This window comes from Dictyostelium purpureum (genome assembly GCF_000190715.1).
Source record: "Dictyostelium purpureum unplaced genomic scaffold DICPUscaffold_184, whole genome shotgun sequence".
NCBI lineage: Eukaryota > Evosea > Eumycetozoa > Dictyosteliales > Dictyosteliaceae > Dictyostelium > Dictyostelium purpureum.
Window position 1 is genome coordinate 40116 of NW_003519521.1, and position 22412 is coordinate 62527.

A 22412-nucleotide genomic window follows, 5' to 3' on the forward strand; every position below is an offset into this window, starting at 1 on the left:
CTTTTATCATTTTTTTTTTTTCTAATTAAAATTAAATAAAATAAAATAAAAACCAATTTTAATTAGTTCAGTATATAATTTTTTTGTTTTTATTTACTTGTTATTATAATATACATAAAAATTTTTAATATATATAGTTTTAGTATTTATATATATTTATAGTATAATAATAATTATAAAAAATTATCAATATATTAAAGTTTTAAAATATATAGAATTTTTTTACAAGAATATATTGCTTCTATTTAAAATAGAATGGATCAAGACCTTTTATTAGCTATTGCATTATCAGAAAATTTTATGGTAAGCCCTATTATTATTTAAACAATGTTTTGTTTTTTGAAAAAAATTCAATTTTTTAATTTTTTTTTAAAATTTTATTTTTTTACAAACCCTTTCTCAATCATTTTACTAACTTTTTTATCAAAATTTTAGGAGACCAATCAAAATAATAATAATAATAATAATAATAACAACAACAACAACAACAATAATAGTAATAATAATAATGAAATGAAGGAAAGTGAAGATAAAATTTCAATTTATTTACAGGATTTAATATCACATCTGAAAAAGGATTCAGTTTCAAAAGATTTAAAACCTTTGACTCTTTTACTTGGATCTAAAGAACTCGCACCAAAACAAATTGTTTTCCTTTCTAAAATATTAGAATCAATATCTTTTAATATAATCAGTAGAGAAAAAGATAAACGTATGTATCCTCTTTTTTTTATTTTAAAAATTTTCTCAATTACTAGAATTTTATTTTTTCAAAAAAAAAAAAAAAACCAAACACTGTTTAATATTTATTTATTTTTTTTTTTTCTTTTATTTTTCTTTTTTTCCAATTATAAAAATAAAAATTAATTTTTATTTTGGAAATATCTTTTTTTATTTTTTTTTTAATTTTTAATTTCACATTTTTAATCAATTTTTTTTTTTTTATCACAGCAATCGAAAATAATTACGAATTATTCTGTAAAGAAACTCTTAGTTTTTGTTTAGATGTTTTGGGAAAATGGGGAAATGGTGAAATAGACTTATCAACAGCTAAATGCAGTGATAATAACGAATTAATACCAACAATACCAATAGAAAATAAAAATTTAATACCACTAACATTATTATCAATTATTGATATGTTATGTTGTATTGAATTTCCTTCAACAGAGATTGACAAAGTTTTTGATATTCCACCATTTTTAAATCTCAAAGAGAACCAATTATTTGACTCCAACGGGCAATTAAAAGATAATGCAGAAAATAATAATAATAATAAACTAATAGATACACCTATAATATCAACTGCTTCAGTTTATAATACTGAAAGTAAAGATAAACAACAAGAGATTAATATTTTCAACCAGTTTTTAAATGAAGGTTTATCATCAAACAAAATAAACACCACCACACCAATAAATAAAAATGTTACTTTTGTTGAACCAACTCAATCAAATAAATCGACCTATAATATTAATACAGAAGAAGGCATTGAACAATTTGTTAAAATCAACTCCAATTATTTTAATAATGTGCTCAAAGGTCCATCAAAACTATTATCAATTTGTTCAAAAATTATATTGCCATATCAAGCCAATCTTAGTGTCAGCGAAAAATATGAAAAATTTAAAAAAGATGAATATCTTATTTTAAATTTCATTAACAATGTTCAAGATATTTTATTCTCAGAAGGTTTTGACTCTTTAGATCTTCTCTCAATACCATGGACTATCGATTTTCTTGGTGGGTTAATTGGCACTCTAAGAACTTTTGAGGGATATTCAATTGAAAACCAACAATCTTACAACAATTCAAAATTTTTATCAAAAGAGGTGAGTAATTAAAATAATATCAAAATTATATAGATAAATAAAATAAATATTAATATATTGACTCTCATTGATTTTTATTAGATATTTGATAATATTTTTCAAGTTATTGGTACAAAATTAAATTATCCAGATTTACAAATTAAAGCAGAGATATTCTTTTCTTTATGTATTTTATCTGATGCACAGAGAATGGATATTGATATAGTTAAGCTTTTGGAAAGACCTCAAGATAAACCATTGGATAAAGAGTATATGGTAATTAATCCACAATTAATAATATTAGCAATTCAATTAGTTTTAAAAAACATTAAAGAATTAAATAGTGCTCAAACTTCAACTGATAATCAAGATGTTTCAACTTTAAGTTCATTAGGTTTTACAGTTCAAACTAAAAGTCAATCTCAATCAAATAGAAATTTAATTGAATTATTAAACAATAATAACAAAAATAATAATATCATTGATGACCAACAACCAACAACCAAGTTTTTATTAGCAGACTCAATAAAATTAAATAATGAAAGCCTATTACAATATTTTGACTTTTTCTCAAATCAACATTTTTCATTACAAGATCTTTTGAAAATATTTATTAAACCTCAGTTACTCGATACAATATTTAATGTACTTTATTTAAGCTTTTACAAAAAACCTTTAACTGAAACAACCATCGCAACCAGTATACCAATGGACATAAGTGCATCATCTGCATCACCTGTACACAATTTATCAACATCAAACAAATCTATCCCAATTCCAATTAATGTAAATAGTAGTAGTAGTAGTAGTATTAAGAAGTCACCCATCAAAAGTCAAGATTCATATTCTTCTGGTGGCGAAGAGGATCTTTTTGGAGGATTATTCCATGAACTAAGTGGTACTCCATTAAAAGGCTCTACTGGTGGAATTAAAGGCATATCATCGCCCTCTCCTTCATCATTTAGATCATCAACTGGTGTTGGTATCAATACACCCAAGCCTAAAGAATCAAATACCGATATAATGGGTGGAAAAATTTACACATTTTTATTATTTATTAATGATTTCATATCCGATGTACAATATCAAGATTTTATAAAGAAAAGTTTATCATTAAATCATCTCAGAGTATTATTTTCATTACTCTCTCCTCCAAATAATCCATCAGTGATTAACGATAAATCAAAGAATCATTTAATTTTCAACTTTTTATCAAATATTTGTTTTCTTTTGTGTAAAAATTCAATTATAACCGAGCAATTAATGGATCAATTTGTCAACTTTATTTTTAATACTTACAGTAATGAAATATTTATACTTCCAAAAGAACAGTTAACTTGGTTATCTTGGATGTTTGTAAAGAAACAATCAGGTTTATCCCTAAAAAATAGCGGTATTAATAATCCAATTGTAATCAAACTCTGGGACAACTTTTTAAAATCATCTCATGAACTTTGTAAAACTAGTAAACTCGTTGGCTTTGGATTTAAAGAGATAGTCTCACTTGACTATATATTCCTATTAATGTTTTCATTCCATACCCTTGATGAAAAACATCGTTTAGATATTATTTGTAGTTTCTATCACTTGTTCGACAATGTTGTGAAGGAATATAATTCAAACAAATTTATTTCAAACTCTTTGGTACTCTCAAGATGTCTAATGATTTTCAACTATGTACTTTTCCATTTCGAGTCAGTTAGTCCAACTCTTTCAAAGATTTTCAATAATCAAGTTTTATCATTCAATAAAAAATCATCATCTTCAACTTTGACTTCTTTACCCACAAGCGTTTCCACCTCAAATGATTTTTTTAGACTTTCAATTGTAAATCTTAATTATTCAAACACAATCAGTCAATTAATTAAAAAATCAGCTTTTGTCAGTAATTATCAAATTCCTGAATTTTATGATTTATATTTTACATGCGCCAACAATTCAAGTTCAACCCCATCAGTTTTAAATAAATCAACAAATAACATATTGTCGCCATCATCCAATAATTTAACACCAATTAACCCATCTAACGCCCCAGCAGCAACAAATACTATTGAGGAAAATTGGTTTAACAATCAAAATAATAATAATAATAACTTTGAAAAAATTTCGTCTCTTTTACAAAAAGCAATTTCATCAAATGGTACTACTACTTCCAGTTCTGCATACGAATCATTTTATGATAATATCTTATCATTATGCTCATTGGTACCAACCGAACCTACTACCCAAGATGGTGTATCTTTAGATTCTCTTTATTTTGACTATATTATTGCCAGTTCATTAAAATTCCTCAGCTTATTGCCATTATCCAAATCTTTCTTAAAAACTATTAAAGACCCAAAAACTTTTGTCACTGTAAATAATGTATCACCAATTTATATCACCTTTTTAAAATCAATTTATTCCCCTCAATCATTAAACCAAGAAATTCCTTGGTTGTCTCATATTGAAAATATTTTAGTTCATTTTAAATATAATGGTGGAGAAAATAACTCTGCTTCTCCATTAAGAATTAATAGTATTGTTCAAAGTTCTTTAGCTCTACTCAATAAAGTTTTCGACTCTGGAATAAATAATAATATTGGTAAAAAATTAGAAAGTGCAAATGATACAGGTGATAGTTATTTTGATGGTTGGGAATCATTATTTAACGATGATGATGATGACGAAGAAGCTAATGATGATGATGAAGATTCAGAAGATGACCAAGATTCAGAAGATGATCAAGATTCAGATTCTCAAGGTGAATCCAGCGACGAAAATAAACAACAAAAATTATCAAAGAATAAAGTTGAAGTAACAGCAACTACCCCAAAAGATGAAACCCAAGCCAACACTTCTGCAAAAGATGAATCAAAAACAAAAGAATCTGCAATCCGTTCAAATATTTCAACATTATTGCCAAAACTTTTAGTTTTTATAATTGATACCTTGGACCATTATAAAACTATTTATAAAGAATCATTAATTAAACAACTTGTCCACTCAAATCCAGTACATATCAAACTAATTGAGGAATTATATATACTTTCATCAAATAAAACCGAAATTTTAGATCTTATGAAATCATTGGGATTCCCAGAAGAGGATCGAGCATCAGTAGAACAATGGGACGAAGAATTTAAACCAGATTCATTATTTATATCAAAAGATCAAAAACAATTATTTGGTTGGTCTCTTCAACCATTTAATGCATCACCATCAGGAAAAGTATACAGCGACTCACTTCAATCAATTATCAAATTATTATTATCCCTTTCAAACCAAGCACTTATTCATTGGGATAACCTCGAACCTGAACTAACCAAACCAATTTCATCAAAGGTTAGCGAATTACTTTTTGAACAAGTCTATATTTCAACTGATAGATCTTTTTCATTCCTCAAAGATTACTACGACAACTATTCAAGCTTAATTAGCGGTGCTCAATCTGGTTACCTTATTAATCAAATCAAATTAACCAACTTTGAAAATATTTCAAAGGTATTGGTAACACCTGGAATTTCAAGCACTCTCTTGTCAGAAAACAACCTTCTCCAAAGTATTTTAATTGGCTATGTTGACTCCTTAATCTCAATGTCAAAATTAAATGGTTCACATATATATTGCCATTATATTTCTGGATTTAATGGTTCAGTTGCTCGTGGTACTCGTGACTTTGAATTTATCTTACCAGTAGGTGATCTTAAAATTATTATTCAAACATTATTCAATAACTCTTGCGAGAAATTTAATCTCAAAGTTTTATCAGCTCTTGTTCAGTTTATGTCAATTTCAACACCTCCAGAATTCTTTACCTCATTTAGATCTTATGTTATCAACATCTTTAACTCAATTTCAATTGATTCATTAAAGGATTGGTTTGAACAAAAATTATTAGGAACTATTATTAAGCCAAAAGAAATCGAAATGGAAATTGATAGTGTTGATGAAAATATCACAGGTACTAGTAAAGTTAACTCGACAATTAATATCCAAGAACAAATATTCAGATTGGTTGGTTTATTAATTGGAAATAAAGATCTTTCAAGCTATTCTAAAGATTATTTAGCTCAACAAGCAGCTGCTGCTGCTGCTCTTGCTTCACAGAATAAAGAAAAAGAAGAACAAGAAGAAAATTTTGATTTAAAGAAAAAGAAGAAAAATAGTGGTAGCTCAACTCCAATTAAAACTGCAACTAAAAAATCAACATCAACACCATCATCCCAACTTGATAGTAAAACTTCTTCACCAGCATTAACTGCTTCATCCAATCCACCATCATTAGACTCAATCGATTGGGACGAAAAAGTATCATCATTTTCTTTAACTCTTTTCGATATCTTATTAAGTATTGTAGATAGAGCATTCACCGTTTGGATTGACCAACCAAAACTCATTAAAGGATATTTTGAACTATTACAATATATTGCTATGGATCAACATCAACTTTTAAAACTTTTTACCCAAGTCTCAAATCTTTCATCTCCAATACTTGAGGATCCAACAACTGATCAATTGGAATCTTTAAATCTTTTAATTGATTTTGTTCAAAACATATTAGATTTAGCAAGATCAATAAAGTATACCCAAAATAATAACAATAATCAAAACAATAATTCAGATACTGAAATGCATCAACATCATTGTTCACATCATCACCGTCAAAACCAATCAAAAGATGAAGCAATGTCAACTGAAGAAGATATACTTAAAGATGACAGTGTTGATATTTTAGACGATGACGATGATGATGACCAAGATTTCTCTGAAGATGAAAAGAATTCAAACAATGAAAGTACTGGTAACGAAGAAGATGATGAAGAAAGAAGATTGGCCTCAAAGGTTTGTACCTTTACATTTACAAAGAGTGATTATATTGATCAACATTGGTATTTCTGTTATACTTGTGGTTTGAAATTCTCTGAAGGTTGTTGCTCAGTATGTGTCAAAGTTTGTCACAAAGGTCATCAAGTCAGCTATAGTAGATATAGCAGATTCTTTTGTGATTGTGGTGCTGGTTCAGGTAAAGGTTCTTGCAAAGCATTAAAACCAAGACTTTATCAACCATCAAAACCATCAACCCAACAACCAATTTTATCACCATTAAAACCAAGCGAGGATATTCAGACATTGACCTCACAACAAACATCACAACCTTCAATCCCAGATAATTTATCTTCATCGTCCTCATCCTCTTCATCTAGCAACACTGGATTACCAATTAATCCATCTTCAATTAATAGCTATTTCTTTAATTTACCCACTCAACAAGATAAAGAATTATTATTTAATGAAATCTTTAACAATGATAAATCAACCATTATCTCCAAATTATCTGATCTTTATCCAAAATTAATTGAAATGTATAAGAAAGCTCAAAATGACCTTAGACCAAAATCTGAGACCGTTAACAGACTTGAAATGTTTGATGAATCACCCACCAAAGAAGTTGTAAGCAAATCCGATATTTTTACCAATAAAAAAACATCAAAATATGGCACATTCGATTCAAAACTCAAACTCGAAGGATCAGAAGGTAATCAGTTAAAAGCTCTAGTTAATAGTGGTCCAATACAAAGAAAAGCTATTGCTTCAAATTCAAAAGGTTTAATTGCTATTGCTGAAGGTGATAGTGTTTCACTCTATAGTTCTCAAAAGATTTTAGATGACGAATCAACATTAGACAAACATTCATTTAAAGCTTTATCAAAGAGTGCTGTTGGATATCCAATTGTCAGTTTAGTTTTTAATCCAGCCAATGACAAATTTTTAGCAGTTGTCGGTTTCAAGGAATGCAAGATTCTTACAATCAACCAAAAAGATGAAATCGTTGATCAACTTTCCATTGACCTTTCATTAGATGCTTTAGGTGAAACTATTTTCATTATTAAAGTTGAATGGATTATTGGTAGTCAAGTTGAATTGGCTGTTGTAACAAATGAGTTTATCAAAATATATGATTTATCAAAAGACAATCTTTCACCAATCCACTTCTACTCACTCTTAGAAGATTCTATTAGAGACATGTGTTTAGTACAAAAGAACAACAATAACTTTATTTTAGCTCTTAGCAACTATGGTTTATTGTACTGCCAACCAATTGAAGAAACCAACGATAATGAATCATGTATCATGATTGAGACTCTTCAAGTACCTATTAGTAAAACTTCAGCAGGTGTCAGCTTATCATATAATATTGAACTCGATACTATTATTGCAAGCTATAATAATGGTGAATGCTATGCCTTCCAAACTAATGACCAAATGACAACTATAACTCGTTCTTTCCCAATTCAAGATCCAGGTAAAAAACTTCCTATGCCAGCTCAATACTTTTTACCTCTTTCACCAAATTTCCCAAATATATATGCCTGTTTAGCTTCTCGTGGTGGATTCCTTTTAGGCTTCAAGGTTACAACAAAAGATATTTTAATTCAAAACTTAAAATTAACTCCTAAAGTTGAAGGTATGACTTTATTAAATCGTTCCTCACCAAAGCTTTTGGTTTTATTTGATGATGGTAGTATTTCAAGATACGATTTCTCTGTAGAAAGCAATTTATCAACAAACCAACCATTACAAGTCGAATCAACTTCAAATAACAGTGCTTCAGCTTTAGAAGAAAAGAAAGGTTTAGATTTATTATTATATTTGAAATCAAAATATTTGGAAGCTAATGAATCATTGTTAAAAAATTCTTCATCAACAAATTCTGCCACTGTAACCGCTGCTAGTACTTCTTTAACCACTGCCACAACTAGTTTACCCTCAAGTACTATAGTACCAAATCCAGTTTTCCCTATCGATTTCTTTGAAAGTACTGAATGTATAACACCAAATGTTAAATATGGAGGTGATCCACTCCAGTGGTATTCTCAAGATGTTATTAAACAAAAACTAGCCTCTAATGATGAATATATTGTTTGTCAAAGCCTCGACACTCTCACATTGGTAATTATGAACAATAATTATAATAATGCAATTTGTGGTATAAGAGTATTGGTTGGTAATGCATCAACCAAGCATATTCCAACTGAAATCAAAATATTCAATCGTTCGATTTCAATTAAAGAAGGTCAAAGAAGATGGTATGATATTCCTTTCACAAATGAAGAAGCATTGAAATCAATAAAAAAGGTTTCTTTAACTGCCTCCTCAACCTATACTTTGATCAACTCACCAATTATCGACCAAATTGAAGTATATGCCAAGAATAAAGAATCATTTGGTTTCAATGACTCTGATGATGACGAAGCTGAAGATTTGGTAGATAATGAAAATACCACTGGTTCATCATCCAATAGTTTAGCTCAAGAGTATTCACCAATTGAAACTTCAATCTTACATTGTTTCAATTCATTAAAAATTTATTTCTCAAATCATACCAATAATGACATTGATCAATATGCCTCACTCAAAGAAAAAACACTATCAACATTACCAATTTTAATAACAGATTCTCAATTAACCTTTGTTAGATCATCAATCAAAAAGATCTTAAAGATCCTCTCACCAGATCATGATTCTTACCAAACTCTTAAATATTGTATTCAATTAAAATATGCATCAGAAACTATTAAAAGTCTTTTACCAACAGTTCAATCCCAAGGTGGCTTTATCTCTTCAAGTGATGTTGAAAAACTAGACTACTTAGTTAGCTCATTAAAGAAAATCTCTTCAAATAATCCAAAAAGTTCACAAACCTACCTCTTTAGTGAAAACCCAATGTTTATTAATGAAATTTTATCTATTTATCGTCTTGTAACTTCGTTAGCTAATAATAAATCGAACAATAATAGTAGTGCTCCTCCAACCAAATCACCCCAACAAAGCTATTCATCCTCAACATTCTATTCAGAGCATTTTATTTCAAATTTAGTTGAATTACTTTGGAATTGTCTTCAAGAAAAGATCTTTGATCCAGTTTATATTTTTACTCAATTAAAACTTTTAATTTCAAACTCAAATGAAATCATTAGAACCAGAAGTTCATTGAAATTATCGTCACTAATTAGTACAAGAAAATCATATAAACTTATTAGCAGTGGCACTGTTACAAATAATATTATTCCAGATCATTCAATTAACCAATCATCTCAACAAGCAACAACAACAACAACTGCCTCTAGTACAATCGGAACCTCTGATGGAGACGTTCAAATGGTTGATGAAATTCTCTTCTCTTGTGATATTTGTGGCATCAGTCCAATAATTGAAAAGAGATGGAATTGTCAACAATGTGGTGATTATGACCTTTGTAATAATTGTTACCAAAATCCAAACAAAGATCATCCAAAAGATCATCAATTTATAGAATGTATTATTGATGAACCAATGAAAGAATCTCTTGAACATAAGCCAACACAACAACCAAATACAGTTGAAGAAAAAGAAATAATGGCCGATCAATTTGAATCTGATGATGAGGATTATAAATTAGCTATTGCAATGAGTTTAGGTACCGATTTACCTACATCAACAGTAGCTGCTCCACTTTCTCCACAAGAAAAGTTACCACCAGTTATTCAAAATACCATTATTCCAGAAGAAGAGCCAATTATTCAAATCCTTAAGCTTGTTCTTAATGAAATCTCAAGTACCTATGATAAAGGTTTCAACTATATGCTCCCATATCTTCAAATTCTCCACTCAACTGTTTTACACAATGGGACATTAATCATTAACAATAACGAAGCCTCAAATCTTCTTGCAAGCAATATTATGAACTTTATTGAAAAACGTAATAACTCACTTACAAATAAATACTTGTCACACAAAACTGGTTGTCTTGAAAGTGATCTTTTAATATTCTCATTAATAAGTTTATTATTAGATTCTGATGCACAAAAGGCACAAAAAACTCATCTTAAACAACAACAACAACAACAACAACAACAATCATCTCAACAATTATCATCATCACAACAATCAACCTCACAATTACAATCGTCATCACAACAATCAACTCCACAAACACAACAACCAAATCATAGTTTATCATCATCACTTATCTGTCAATTATCTAAAGTATTTATTGATAAGAATATTATTAGTATATTGTTACAATGGATAAAAAAACTATTTGAATGTATTTCAAGCTCATCATATCATTCATCAGGTGAAGAAAAAGACTCACCATTTGGTGCATTATTAGTTCCTTCAATCGATGAAAACCATACTCTTCCAAAGAATAGATACAATCCATTTTTTGGTAAGCATCTTCCACAAACAGCTTTTGCTATTCAAACATTAATTTCAAAGTCAATCTTCAAAATAATGATAACTTTTTACCGTTGTGATAGAAGAAATAGATCAATTCATCCAAATGCCACTCCTCTAATCAAAACTAGTGAATGGTCCGATATTGTATGTTCATTTATTCACTCCAAAAAGACAAATCCAATTTCCAAATATCCAAAGAAACTTTTATATTTCCTTTACCAAACCAAATCATCTTATTATTCAATTCGTGATGAATATCTCTTAAAAAAGAAATTTGGTAATATTAAAGAATTGGAAGAAAGTACTAAAGACTTCTCTGGTGAAATTGACTATGACCGTTCAGCCAAATTAATTTCATATCTTACCCAAATGCTAGAAGTCGCAAGTGATAGACCAAAAAGCTGGCAATTCTTTTGCTCACATAATGATGTGTTAAATAATCTTTATAAGATCCTTTTCAATCTTTCTGAAGAACCATCATTATTACTTTTAGAATTACTAACATATGTATTTGTTGATGAAGAACAACCACAACAGGAACAATCTCAAGATATTTTAATGGAAGATTTTGATAATAGTAAATCAAAACATATCCCTATTTTCATAGAGGAAAATTCCTTTAATACTTTAATCTACAATATTTTATTAGAATCCAACTCTTCAGATTTAAGAAACGTAGCTTCAAATTTAATTTATCATATTTGGAAAGTAAGTAAAATTTTTTATGCATATTAAATTATTATCAAAAATCTATACTAAAATTTTTTCATAATTTTTAGTTCTCAACACTCGAACAAAGAGTTTTCATTAATAAATCATTATGGTCCAAATTTAATAATACCCCATCATATGGCAAAAACGCAAATGAGTATATGGAATTATTAACCTACTTTATTAACGAAACTGACCCAGAATCATGGAAAGATCAATTTGATGGTAATTATTTAATATTCTAAAAAAATTAAAAAAAAAAATAACAACAACATTAATATTTATTTTAATTATTATTTATAGAATTTACTACCAAATTAATTGAAAGCTTCAAATTACAAAACCAAGTTTCCATAAATCATCCAAATGCACAAATCTATAATAGTTTAGGTAAAATTTTAGAATTTGATGGTTATTATCTTGAATCCGATCCATGTTTAGTGTGTAACAATCCCGAAGTTCAATATCAAACTCTTCGTTTAGATTTATTGAAACAAGAGGTTAAATACAGCGAATCATCACAATTGATTAAATTTAATGGTGTTTATAATATTTCAAAGATAGGAATTCAACTTCACGACCTCAAGAAAGGCAAAATGATTAAAACCATTAATCTCTTTTATAATAACAAACCAGTATCTGATATTGGAGATCTTAAAGGTAAATTTAATCAATGGAAGAAATTAAAACAAGTTCACTTTGCACCATCTCAAACCGAAAAAACCATCTCATTCCAAATTCCAATCTCTGCTAGAAACTTTATGATCGAATACTTTGATTTCCACGACAATCTTCAAGTTGCTGCATCCGAGAAGCTCCAATGTCCAAGATGTTCTCGTATTGTTGCCGACAAATATGGTATATGCAAAAATTGTCATGAAAATGCCTATCAATGCAAACACTGCCGTAATATCAACTATGAAAATTTAGATGCCTTCCTCTGTAATGAATGTGGTTTCTGTAAACATGCTAAATTCGAATACTCCTTCACTTGCAAACCAACAATCGCTATTGAAAAGATTGAAAATCAAGAAGATCATAAGAGAGCCATCGCAACAATTGAAAAAGAATCTGAAAATGCTCATAAAAAATATCAAAGACTAATTGGTTTTAAAAAAGTTATTTCAAATCTCGTTACCTCTTTCGAAACTCAGGAACCATGGTCAAAAGATGATTTGGTATCTTCTTTCACTGGTGGAAGTACTACTGCTGCTTCATTTGGTGGTAGCTTATCAACATCCTCCACTACAGCCCCCGCTACTACCTCGGCCACTGCTGCTGTTATCAATACTGGTGCCTCAACCTCTGCCACAACAAGTAGCTCAAATCCATCCTCTGCCACAACAAGTAACTCTACATCAATTATTACCTTAAGAATTAACAAAAAGATTGGTTATTTAAGTAGACTTTACGAACGTGAATGCAAGAGTCTCTTTGAAGCTCTTAGTAGAAGTGTTCAAATTCTTCAAACAAATAGAACCGAAATTGCTAAATATATTAATTTCATTGGTAATAAAGATCATGAAAGTAGTGTTAATGATCAATCCAAATGTAAAACCCATACTCGTGAAGAAAACAAATGTTATGGTTGTTCATGCTCTTTTATTGAACAAACACTAGGTTTCTTATTCTCAATTTCCAGAAATCAAGCTTTATCACCAATCAAAGAACAATTAATCTTAAAAGGTTTACCAAAAGAAATCTTTTTCAACAATATCCACCATGGCAAAGGTCTTTCAAAGATTTATGCAAGATCATCAATTTCTTTCCTTTGCAAAACAAATCCATCATGCACAAATCTTGTTAACAACTGGATAAAAGAAAAGATTGTTTATACTCTTGAAAACTTTTCAAGTATTGATGTACCAAACATGATTTCAAGTGAAATGGCATTATTAAAAGATCTTGCAACTCTCTCTGATAATCTCTGGGAAAATAGATTTGGTTTTATTATGAACCTTTTCTTCAAAGCACTTTCAGTTGGTTCACAAAATCCAGTAATTTCTGAATTTATTATTCTCCCATCTCTCAAGATTATTATCTATCTCGCCACTTTAGATCGTTCAGGTGCTTTTAATAGTAAAGATCAAAAAGAAATTGAAAAGTCTCAAAAGATTTTATCGACCAAATTTGAAAAATTAAAATCAAAGAAACAACCAGTTACCGAAAAGAAATCTGTAGATACAGCCAACAACATAACCACCCCCGTTGCCACCACTAATTTATCAATTAACGAATCAAAGATTTTATCACCTTCTTCAAACTCCTCATCCTCATCCTCTTCATCTAATGGAAATAACGAGGGTAATAATGCCCAAGATTCAAGTAATATTCTATCAATGTTTGATCATGACTCTTCAAATGTCAATGAATCATGGGATGGCGAATCGGGTAGTGATCAATCAATGCATTCATCAACAAGCAGTAATCAATCCTCTAGTAGCATTAATAACAGTAGTAGCAGTATTAATATAGCAAATACTTCCTCAGCATTACTCGATATCTGGTCTCAAAAATATGAAAATTATTTATTAAATTTCGTTAGCTCCTCAAACAACAATAACAACAACAATTTTGATGAAGAGAAACAATTAGCCTATAAATATTTCAAAAAATGGTCAGCTCAAGTTAAAAAGAATAAACTATCTGGTTTTGAATTATTATTTGAAGAAAAATGGTTAGGTAAATTACTTTTTAACTCAATATCCTCAATCAGACTCGACATTATCACATTAATGGGTATTCTCAGTAAATCAAGCAATATCAGAACTCTTAAATTTTTAGATTTACTCACAAAAATGCTCCCACAAGCAATCACTGCAGGTGAATACTCTGCCGAATTCTTTGGTCTCTTTAATAGCTTTATTCAAAACTCACCAGAAAGAAAGATTTATTTAGCAGTTAAAGGTTTTATTCCTTACATTTGCGATTTAATTATCAAAGAAATCGAATCAATCAAATTAAAAGAGAAATCATTCAACACCGATATATCCCAAGGTTTTGTATTAAAAATTTTAATTTCCATTTTGAAGTCATTCCTCGAAGTTCCAAACTTAAAGATCAAGATGAAAAAAGATAATATTATGGAAAAGGTTTTAGATGCATTCTTATCACTTCGTGGTGTTATTGTTCAAAAGAATAAACTCACTGAAGACTCTGTTAAATACCTTCAAGAGTTAATGAAATCATTAAATAGCGAATCCGTAGAAGATAACAAGAAATTCATGGCTGCTAATATCAAAGCTCTTTCCAAATATTACAATGATGGTAGAACTCCAATTTTCATTTTCGAGCAATTATGTAATATTGTTTGCCCAACAAAACCAGAACCAATTTATCAACTAATACTCTTTAAAGCTTCAACTCAAGAAGAATATATTAGAGGCTCAATGAACAGAAATCCATATGCCTCCAATACTCTCGGTCCATTAATGAGAGATGTAAAGAACAAGATTTGTAAAACCCTAGATCTTGGCAGCTTTTTAGATGACGATAATGGTATGGAATTACTTGTAGATAATAAAATTATCAAACTAGATCTCCCAATTCGTAAAGTATATGAACAAGTTTGGAAGAGAAGTGCCCAAGCTCAAAGATCAGGTGATATCGATATTCCAATGAATGTTATATATAGACTTCAAGGTTTAGATGGCGAAGCTACAGAAGAAATTATTGAAACTTTAAATGATAATAATTCAGAAGAAAAAGATCCAGAAGAAGAATTTGAAATTACCAGTGTAATGGCTGAATGTAGTGGACTTGATGCAATGATCTCAACAATTGAAAAAATTAAAAACTTCTCAATCGAAAAAGAATTGGCCCATTTAGTTATCAAATTATTATATCACTGTTGCAAGATTAAAGTTAATCGTCAAAAATTACTTACTCTTAACACTGTTGGTAGATTATTAGAGAAATTAAAATCAGTATTCGAACAACCAGACCTTTCCGAACACTTTTTAGTCATTATAGAATCAGTTGTATCTGAAGCAAATCGTGATTACCTCCGTGGTTCAAGCTCATCAACCTCACTCTCCACCCACCACAAAGGCATTAAAGAAGCCCAAGAACAAATGTCAATGTTTTTAGATAAACTTGATACTCCAAATGTTCGTTCAAATCCAAAGATTATTCAAGCCATGACCAGAATCATTCCTTTCTTAACCTATAGTCACAAAGAAGTCATGGGCTATCTTGTAGATTTCTTCACTGATTATCTCAACTTTGATGAATATGACCAATCAAAGAGCAAAGATAGTAATTATACTAATCATTTAGATTTCTTTAGTAAAGTTTTAGAATGCACTAGACCAGATAGTAATGGAAACAATCTTCGTTCTTTAATCATGGAAAGAGGTATTTCTCAACAACTAATTGATTATCTTTTAATGCATTTCCCAGAAGATAAAGAAAAGACCTCACAAGAATGGATGGATTCATTAGAAAAACCAGCACTTCCTTATGTATTAGTATTATTTAGAGGCTTAGCCATGGGTCACGAACCAACTCAAAGCTTGGCATTCAAGAATAAACTCGTTAAGAGAATTCATATTTTAGAAGAAACAAGTACAAGTGCTAAAATAGGTAGTTTAGCTGAAAATCTCCTAGAAACCATTGCCGAAGGTAGTCCAGAAGCCGCTAAAGCAATCTCTGATATCCGTAAAGAATCAAAGTCTGAAAAATTAAAACAAGCCGAAAAACATCGTGAAGGTGTTCTTAAAGAATTAGGTCTTGCCCAACAAGGAAAACATATTACAGCAAACTTTGTACCTAGCTCAATTGAGGATCTTGAAGAGGATGAAGGCTTTACATGTATGGTATGTCGTGAAGGTTACTCTTTCAAACCAGATGACGTTTTAGGTATCTATACCTATAGTAAAAAAATTCCATTACACTCTGTTAGTGAAACAACAACAAGCTCATCATCATCATCACCAACCGGTGCATTATCTTATGGCTTTACAACTGTTACACATTTCAATTTCATTCATTTCTATTGTCATCGTGATGCTGCCAAAGCTGATAGATGCATGAAAGTTCCAAAAGAAGAATGGGAGGGTGCAGCTTTAAGAAATCAACAAACTAAATGTAATGGTCTTTTACCAATTATTCCACCAAAGATGTCACCTGATACATTTGCTCCATATTCAGATAAATTCTGGTCTAATCTCAATAGTATTTCTCGTATAGATGGTCCAAGATTCCGTATTCTCACCCATGATCTTAAATTCCTTTTCTTACGTCTCTCCAAAGATGAATCATTCAGCGTAGATAGCAAAGGTGGTGGTAAAGAAAGTAATATTAGAATTGCTCCCTTCTTTATTCAATTGGGTATGTTTTTATTAGACCAAAAATTAACCGGTGGTAATACCTCAAATCAATTAAGACGTCCTCAATTTGATAAATTCTTAAACCAATTCACCTCAATGACTCTTGACACTGCAGTTGTATCAATGAATCAAATACCAGCTGACAACTGTCCATACTATTTAGTAATGTCTCTCTTCCTTCTTTCTCCAAAAGAATGGGAGGCTCAAAAATTCAACTTCCTCAACAAACTCATTTGCTATTCATTCGTTGAATACTTTATCAATGCTAAAAAGAATGGTTTGACCACTCCTGAATTACCAACAAAAGAAAAACTATTTGATATCACCCGTAATTGGTTCATTTTCTTCTCATTAGTCTCCAAATTTAGTGATATTATTAAACCATCCTCACAAATGACTCAAGAAAACTGGATTCAAGACACCAAACAATATTTAGCAAATAGTTTCACAAAGATTCAAGGTGAAGTTAAAGAACTATTAAGTTGTTATGAAGACGAATTAAAGGAATTTATCAACCAAGATGAATTTTTAGATGATTTAAACCTTTTCAAAAATGTTTTATCAGAGCATAAAGATTCAAATGAATATTTATTAAAAACCTATAAATTTGTTAAAGCAAATTTTAAGTGAACAAAACAATTAAATAAATAAAAAATTAAAAATTTAAAAAATAATATTTATGCATTTCCTCTTTTAACTCCAAACAAATTATATTTAATAATTAACCTTTAAGAATTTGTAATTCAAGTTATAACATAAGGTTTTTATATATTATTTATATAATATTTTTTTTTTTCTTTATTTCTTTAAATTTTTTATAATTATTTGATTATTTATTTGATTTGATTATTTATAAAATTATTTTATTCCTCATCTTCATCTTCGTGATCTAAATTTTCAAAGGTTTCAGCATCGGCAGATGGTGGAGCGAATTTTGAGGTATCTAAGAATTTAGAGACCAAAGTTCTAAGATTTTTAGAAAGTTTCTTTAATTCGGCAATGACTTGATCAACATTCCAGTTGTTACTCTTGAAAAGGTCATAAAGAGCTGGGGAAGTGCAAATAATTGAAGTTGATTGTCTATTAACTTCAGGATTTGAGGTTGTGTATCTAGTGGCAGTTTCATCGTTGACTTGGAATTGAAGAGCATTATCATCAGATCTATAAATTGACACCTTACGAGTAATAATTGATTCGACAATGAAAAGATTGCTATCTGGGATTTGATAAGTGTTATTACCAGATGAGTTTTTAAAGATTTTAACTGATTCAATAAATTTAAGAAGATTATCGTTTAATAATTTACTCTTTGATTGAGTGTCAATGGTTAAACGAAGATCTGAACCAGATTTAATTTGTGGGAAGAGGATTTTAGAACTATTAACATGTGAAAGCTTGTAGATTTGAGGATTTGAGAATTTATATTCAACATTTGGTGATTCTGGTGAGGTGGATGTTGTTGAGCTTGTTGAACCAACTTTTTCTTCGCTACATTTAATGCATAAAAGATCGAGTGATTCTGTGTCTAAAACTGAAATATATGTGTGTGGTTTCTTTTGTTTATATAATTTATAATTTGAAGATGAAATAAAGTTTTCATTGATAACATTTGATGGTTGGAAAACTGAGGCAAGGCTTTCAGTGTATAATTCATATTTATCAGAAGTCATTGGAGTTGATGGAATATTTGAACTATGAAGATACCAGATTTTACCAGCTTCAATGTCTATACATGGTCTAGAGTTATCTTTGTCGGCATGAAGAGTGCTAACTGTTTCAATTAAACGTGATACATATTGAACATCGCTACTATTAATTATTTCTTGCATTGCTTGAACATCGCTTGGATCGATAGCACCGCTTTCTAAAACAACTTCACTAAAATGTGGTTGGTGTACAAATTTAATCTTTTGTTCGCCTTTATAATCGATTAATGAAAGATATTTTGGTGATGTATTCTTTAATTTCAATACAATTTCTTTAGCTCTATCTAATTGTTGAGCATCTGCACACTTGATAATAGCTCTGTCTTTTGAAACTTTTAATCTGGCAGTGGTAGCTTTATTTAAAAGACCCCAAAGAGATCCCTTGACACCAATAATGGCACCACCACTAAATGGTGGGAGTGAAACAATACTAGTTAATAATCTTGGCCCTGTCTTTTGATATGATGAACTATAAAATGATTGACCTCTGTATCCGCCTCTTGATCCGCCTCTGTGTGAACCTCTTGATGATCCTCTGTGACCTCCTCTATGTCCACCTCTAGTTGTGTTTGTGTTATTATTAATATAATGATTACCTGTATTTGATGAATTTAAACCTGGAGAAATAATTGGTTGGTTACCACCATTACTGTGATGATTTGGACGATGTGATGGTTTATTAAATTTAGATAAATAATGTGTTTGTGGTTGGTGTTGTGGTGAAGTTTGAGATTGATGATGTGGTGGTGATTGTTGTTGTTGCTGTTGTTGATGTTGGTGTGGATGTTGATGTTGATGTTGATGTTGGTGTTGGTGTTGGTGTGGAATTTGTTGTTGTTGTTGTTGTTGTTGTTGTTGATGTGGAAGTTGTTGTTGTTGTTGATGTGGAAGTTGTTGTTGTTGTTGTTGTTGTTGATCAAAAGTATGTGGTGGTGATTGTTGTAATTGGTCTACTGGGTGCTGTTGTTGCTGTTGAAAAGTTTGACCTCCATGTCTTGGAGTATAGGTTTTGCTTCCTCTCATATGAAATTTACCTGGTGGATGTGAAATACCTCCTAAAATTAATTTTTGAAATTAATTAATTTTTTATTTTATTATTAAACTTTATTTATTTCTGTATTTATTTTTTATTAAATAAATATTTTTTAATTTGTTATTAGATTTTATTATTTATATTGTTATTTGTTTTGTTGTTATTGTTATTATGAATTATATTATTTTTATAATTTTCTGAAATTTTTTTATTTTTTTTATTTATTTTATTTTTTTTTTTTTTTTTAAAAAAAACTTACTATTATTCATTTTTATTTACTGTTTATTTTCTATTAAAACTAACCAATAAAAAATTATAGTTTCTACAGAGTTATAATTGTGTGACTTTTAAAATTGAAAAAAAAATTAATAAAATCAATCTATATTAAGTAAATATAGATTGTTAACCCTTTTAGTAAATAGAAAATAATATATATTGTGAAATTAAAAAAAAAAATTTTAAAAAATTATAAAAAAAAAGAAAAAAAAAGAAAAACAAAATAATTAAAAAAAATCAAAAAAAATTAATATTTTTTTTTAAATTTAAAAATTTTTAAAAAAAATAATAAATAGTGTGAACATACTAACGAAGTTCACATGTGAATATTATTTCAATATTCAACCAAGCTTAAAAAAGAAAAAAAAGAAAAAAAAGGTATGAAAAAAACAAATAAATAAAAATATTTATAAAAAAAAATAAATAAAAACAAAAAAAAATAAAAAAAATAAAAAAAATAAAAAAAATAAAAAAAACTAAAATAATAAAAAAATTTTAAAATTAAAATAAAATAAAATTCATAGTAATGGCTATGTATTAAAATAATTTATCAAATATTGTGATAAATTTTTTCTATTTATATATTAATTTATTTATTTATTTATTAATTAATTAGTTTGTATTATTATTATTATTATTATATTTTATTAATAAATCAAATTTTGTGTTATTTGTAATGGGTTGTTGATTTAAAAACTTTTTGTTTTTCGGTATTACTATTTAGAGAAGGTACATTTCTAGCTTGTTCAGGTTCAAATTTAGCAATAATTGGATTATTAAATTGAAGATATTGTTGTTTAATTTGTTGTTTACCATTTTTTACTCTATCAATAATTGTGTCTCTATTTGCAAAACCTTTTGGACCCATTTGTTCAACCAAAAATGATGCACCAGAGCTACCTACTTGTAAACAATGAATTAACTCTTCTCTTTTTATATTTCTTTTTAATAAAATGTCTTTTTCATAATTATTTTGATTATGTATGGTATTACTTGAATTTACATTATTGAAAAGTTGATGGCTTGGATCGTTTAATAAATTTAAAATTTCTAATACAGTACATGTTAAAAAAGTATCACCACACCCAGTTTCATCTGAAACCTTTTCAGGTTTAAAGGTTGGAATATAGATTTCACCAGTGATGGATGATGAAAGGAAAAGACCGTCTCCTCCCATAGTGACAGCAACAATTGTGAAGCCAAAATTTTGACGTAATAGTTTTGCGCATGTAGCAGGATCGTGCTCTCCCATAATGGCAGCGGCTTCGCCATACTCTGCCTTGACAACAGTGACAATATCGTCCATATCGTTTAATGATATCTTGATATTTACTAGTTTTTGAATCATGATATGCATTGGACGTGTTGTAACGCGACTTCCATTAAAACATCTGAGGAAGCCTTGAACATCAAAAGCAATGACGGGGTTATATGGTAAATTTTGTTCTTGTTCATTATGGTCTACAAATGGTTTATTTGTTTTTTTATTCATTTTTTTAATATGGTCTAATGTCTCGGTGACTAATGATTCATCAAATTCCCCAGATACTGGTACAAAGAGTAAGGCATTAGGGCGGACTCCTTCGATACATTTAATACAGTTTTTTGCTTCAATGTTAAATCCTTTTTCCATTAATGATAGTGTTCTATTCTTTTTATTGTTATAGTAATTTAAATAATAACTTGTATTTTTTGTATTCGATTTATCATCGATATTTGAATAACTTAAATCTATTGAACCTTCATCACCCTCTTTATTTATTAATTTTGATTTTATTAATGATTCAAACTCTTGATTGATGTCGTTTCCCATCTTTGTTACTATAAAACTGTTGGTATCACCAAAATAATGAGCTGCAAGTGAACCATATGTAACTGAACCACCCAACGCATCGGCTTTAATAACCTTTTGTGTTGGTTGCTTTGCTAATTCTTTTTGATTGTCTGGTGACATAAAGTCTGTGAAAGATCTTTCTCTTCCTAATTTTAAATCTGTATGAATTAAAATTACATCATTTACAAAGTTACCAATAAATAATATATTTTTTTTCATTTTTTTATTATTTTTTTTATAATTTTCTGTACAAATAAATAGTTTAGTGAATGATTATTTTGATTGATTTGTTTTAAATAAAATAAAATTTTATTTTTTTAATGTGATTTTTTATAAAAAAAAAAAAAACTAATTTATTAAAAATATATTTTGATATTAAAAAATCAAAAAAGTTTAAACTTTTTTAGTTTATTAAATATTATTTGTTTAGTTTTTTTCTATTGCTATTATTTTAAAAGATAAAGGATATTATAAAAATATTTATGTGTGGTGTCTATAAAAATAATA

The 22412-nt window shown here is 28.8% G+C and overlaps 3 protein-coding genes across 3 annotated transcripts; 1 reads left to right on the forward strand and 2 right to left on the reverse strand.

Moving 5' to 3' along the window:
* Positions 1 to 255: 255 nt before the first annotated feature.
* Positions 256 to 17686, forward strand: DICPUDRAFT_154051 (uncharacterized protein; the record flags this gene model as incomplete). The annotated part of the gene is made up of 6 exons (XM_003289603.1): positions 256 to 303; positions 436 to 712; positions 952 to 1832; positions 1914 to 11723; positions 11795 to 11951; positions 12030 to 17686. The coding sequence occupies 6 exons, from the start codon at positions 256 to 258 to the stop codon at positions 17684 to 17686; spliced, it is 16830 nt and encodes a 5609-aa protein (XP_003289651.1).
* A 136-nt stretch (positions 17687 to 17822) lies between these two features.
* Positions 17823 to 20194, reverse strand: DICPUDRAFT_98454 (uncharacterized protein). The gene is made up of 2 exons (XM_003289610.1): positions 20055 to 20194; positions 17823 to 19817 (listed from the first exon to the last, which is right to left on the reverse strand). The coding sequence occupies exons 1-2, from the start codon at positions 20062 to 20064 to the stop codon at positions 17920 to 17922; spliced, it is 1908 nt and encodes a 635-aa protein (XP_003289658.1). The 5' UTR covers positions 20065 to 20194; the 3' UTR covers positions 17823 to 17919.
* Positions 20195 to 20738: 544 nt separating this feature from the next.
* Positions 20739 to 22412, reverse strand: DICPUDRAFT_98455 (uncharacterized protein; the record flags this gene model as incomplete). The annotated part of the gene is made up of 1 exon (XM_003289611.1): positions 20739 to 22412. Exon 1 carries the CDS (start codon positions 22122 to 22124, stop codon positions 20739 to 20741), a length of 1386 nt encoding a protein of 461 aa, XP_003289659.1. The 5' UTR covers positions 22125 to 22412.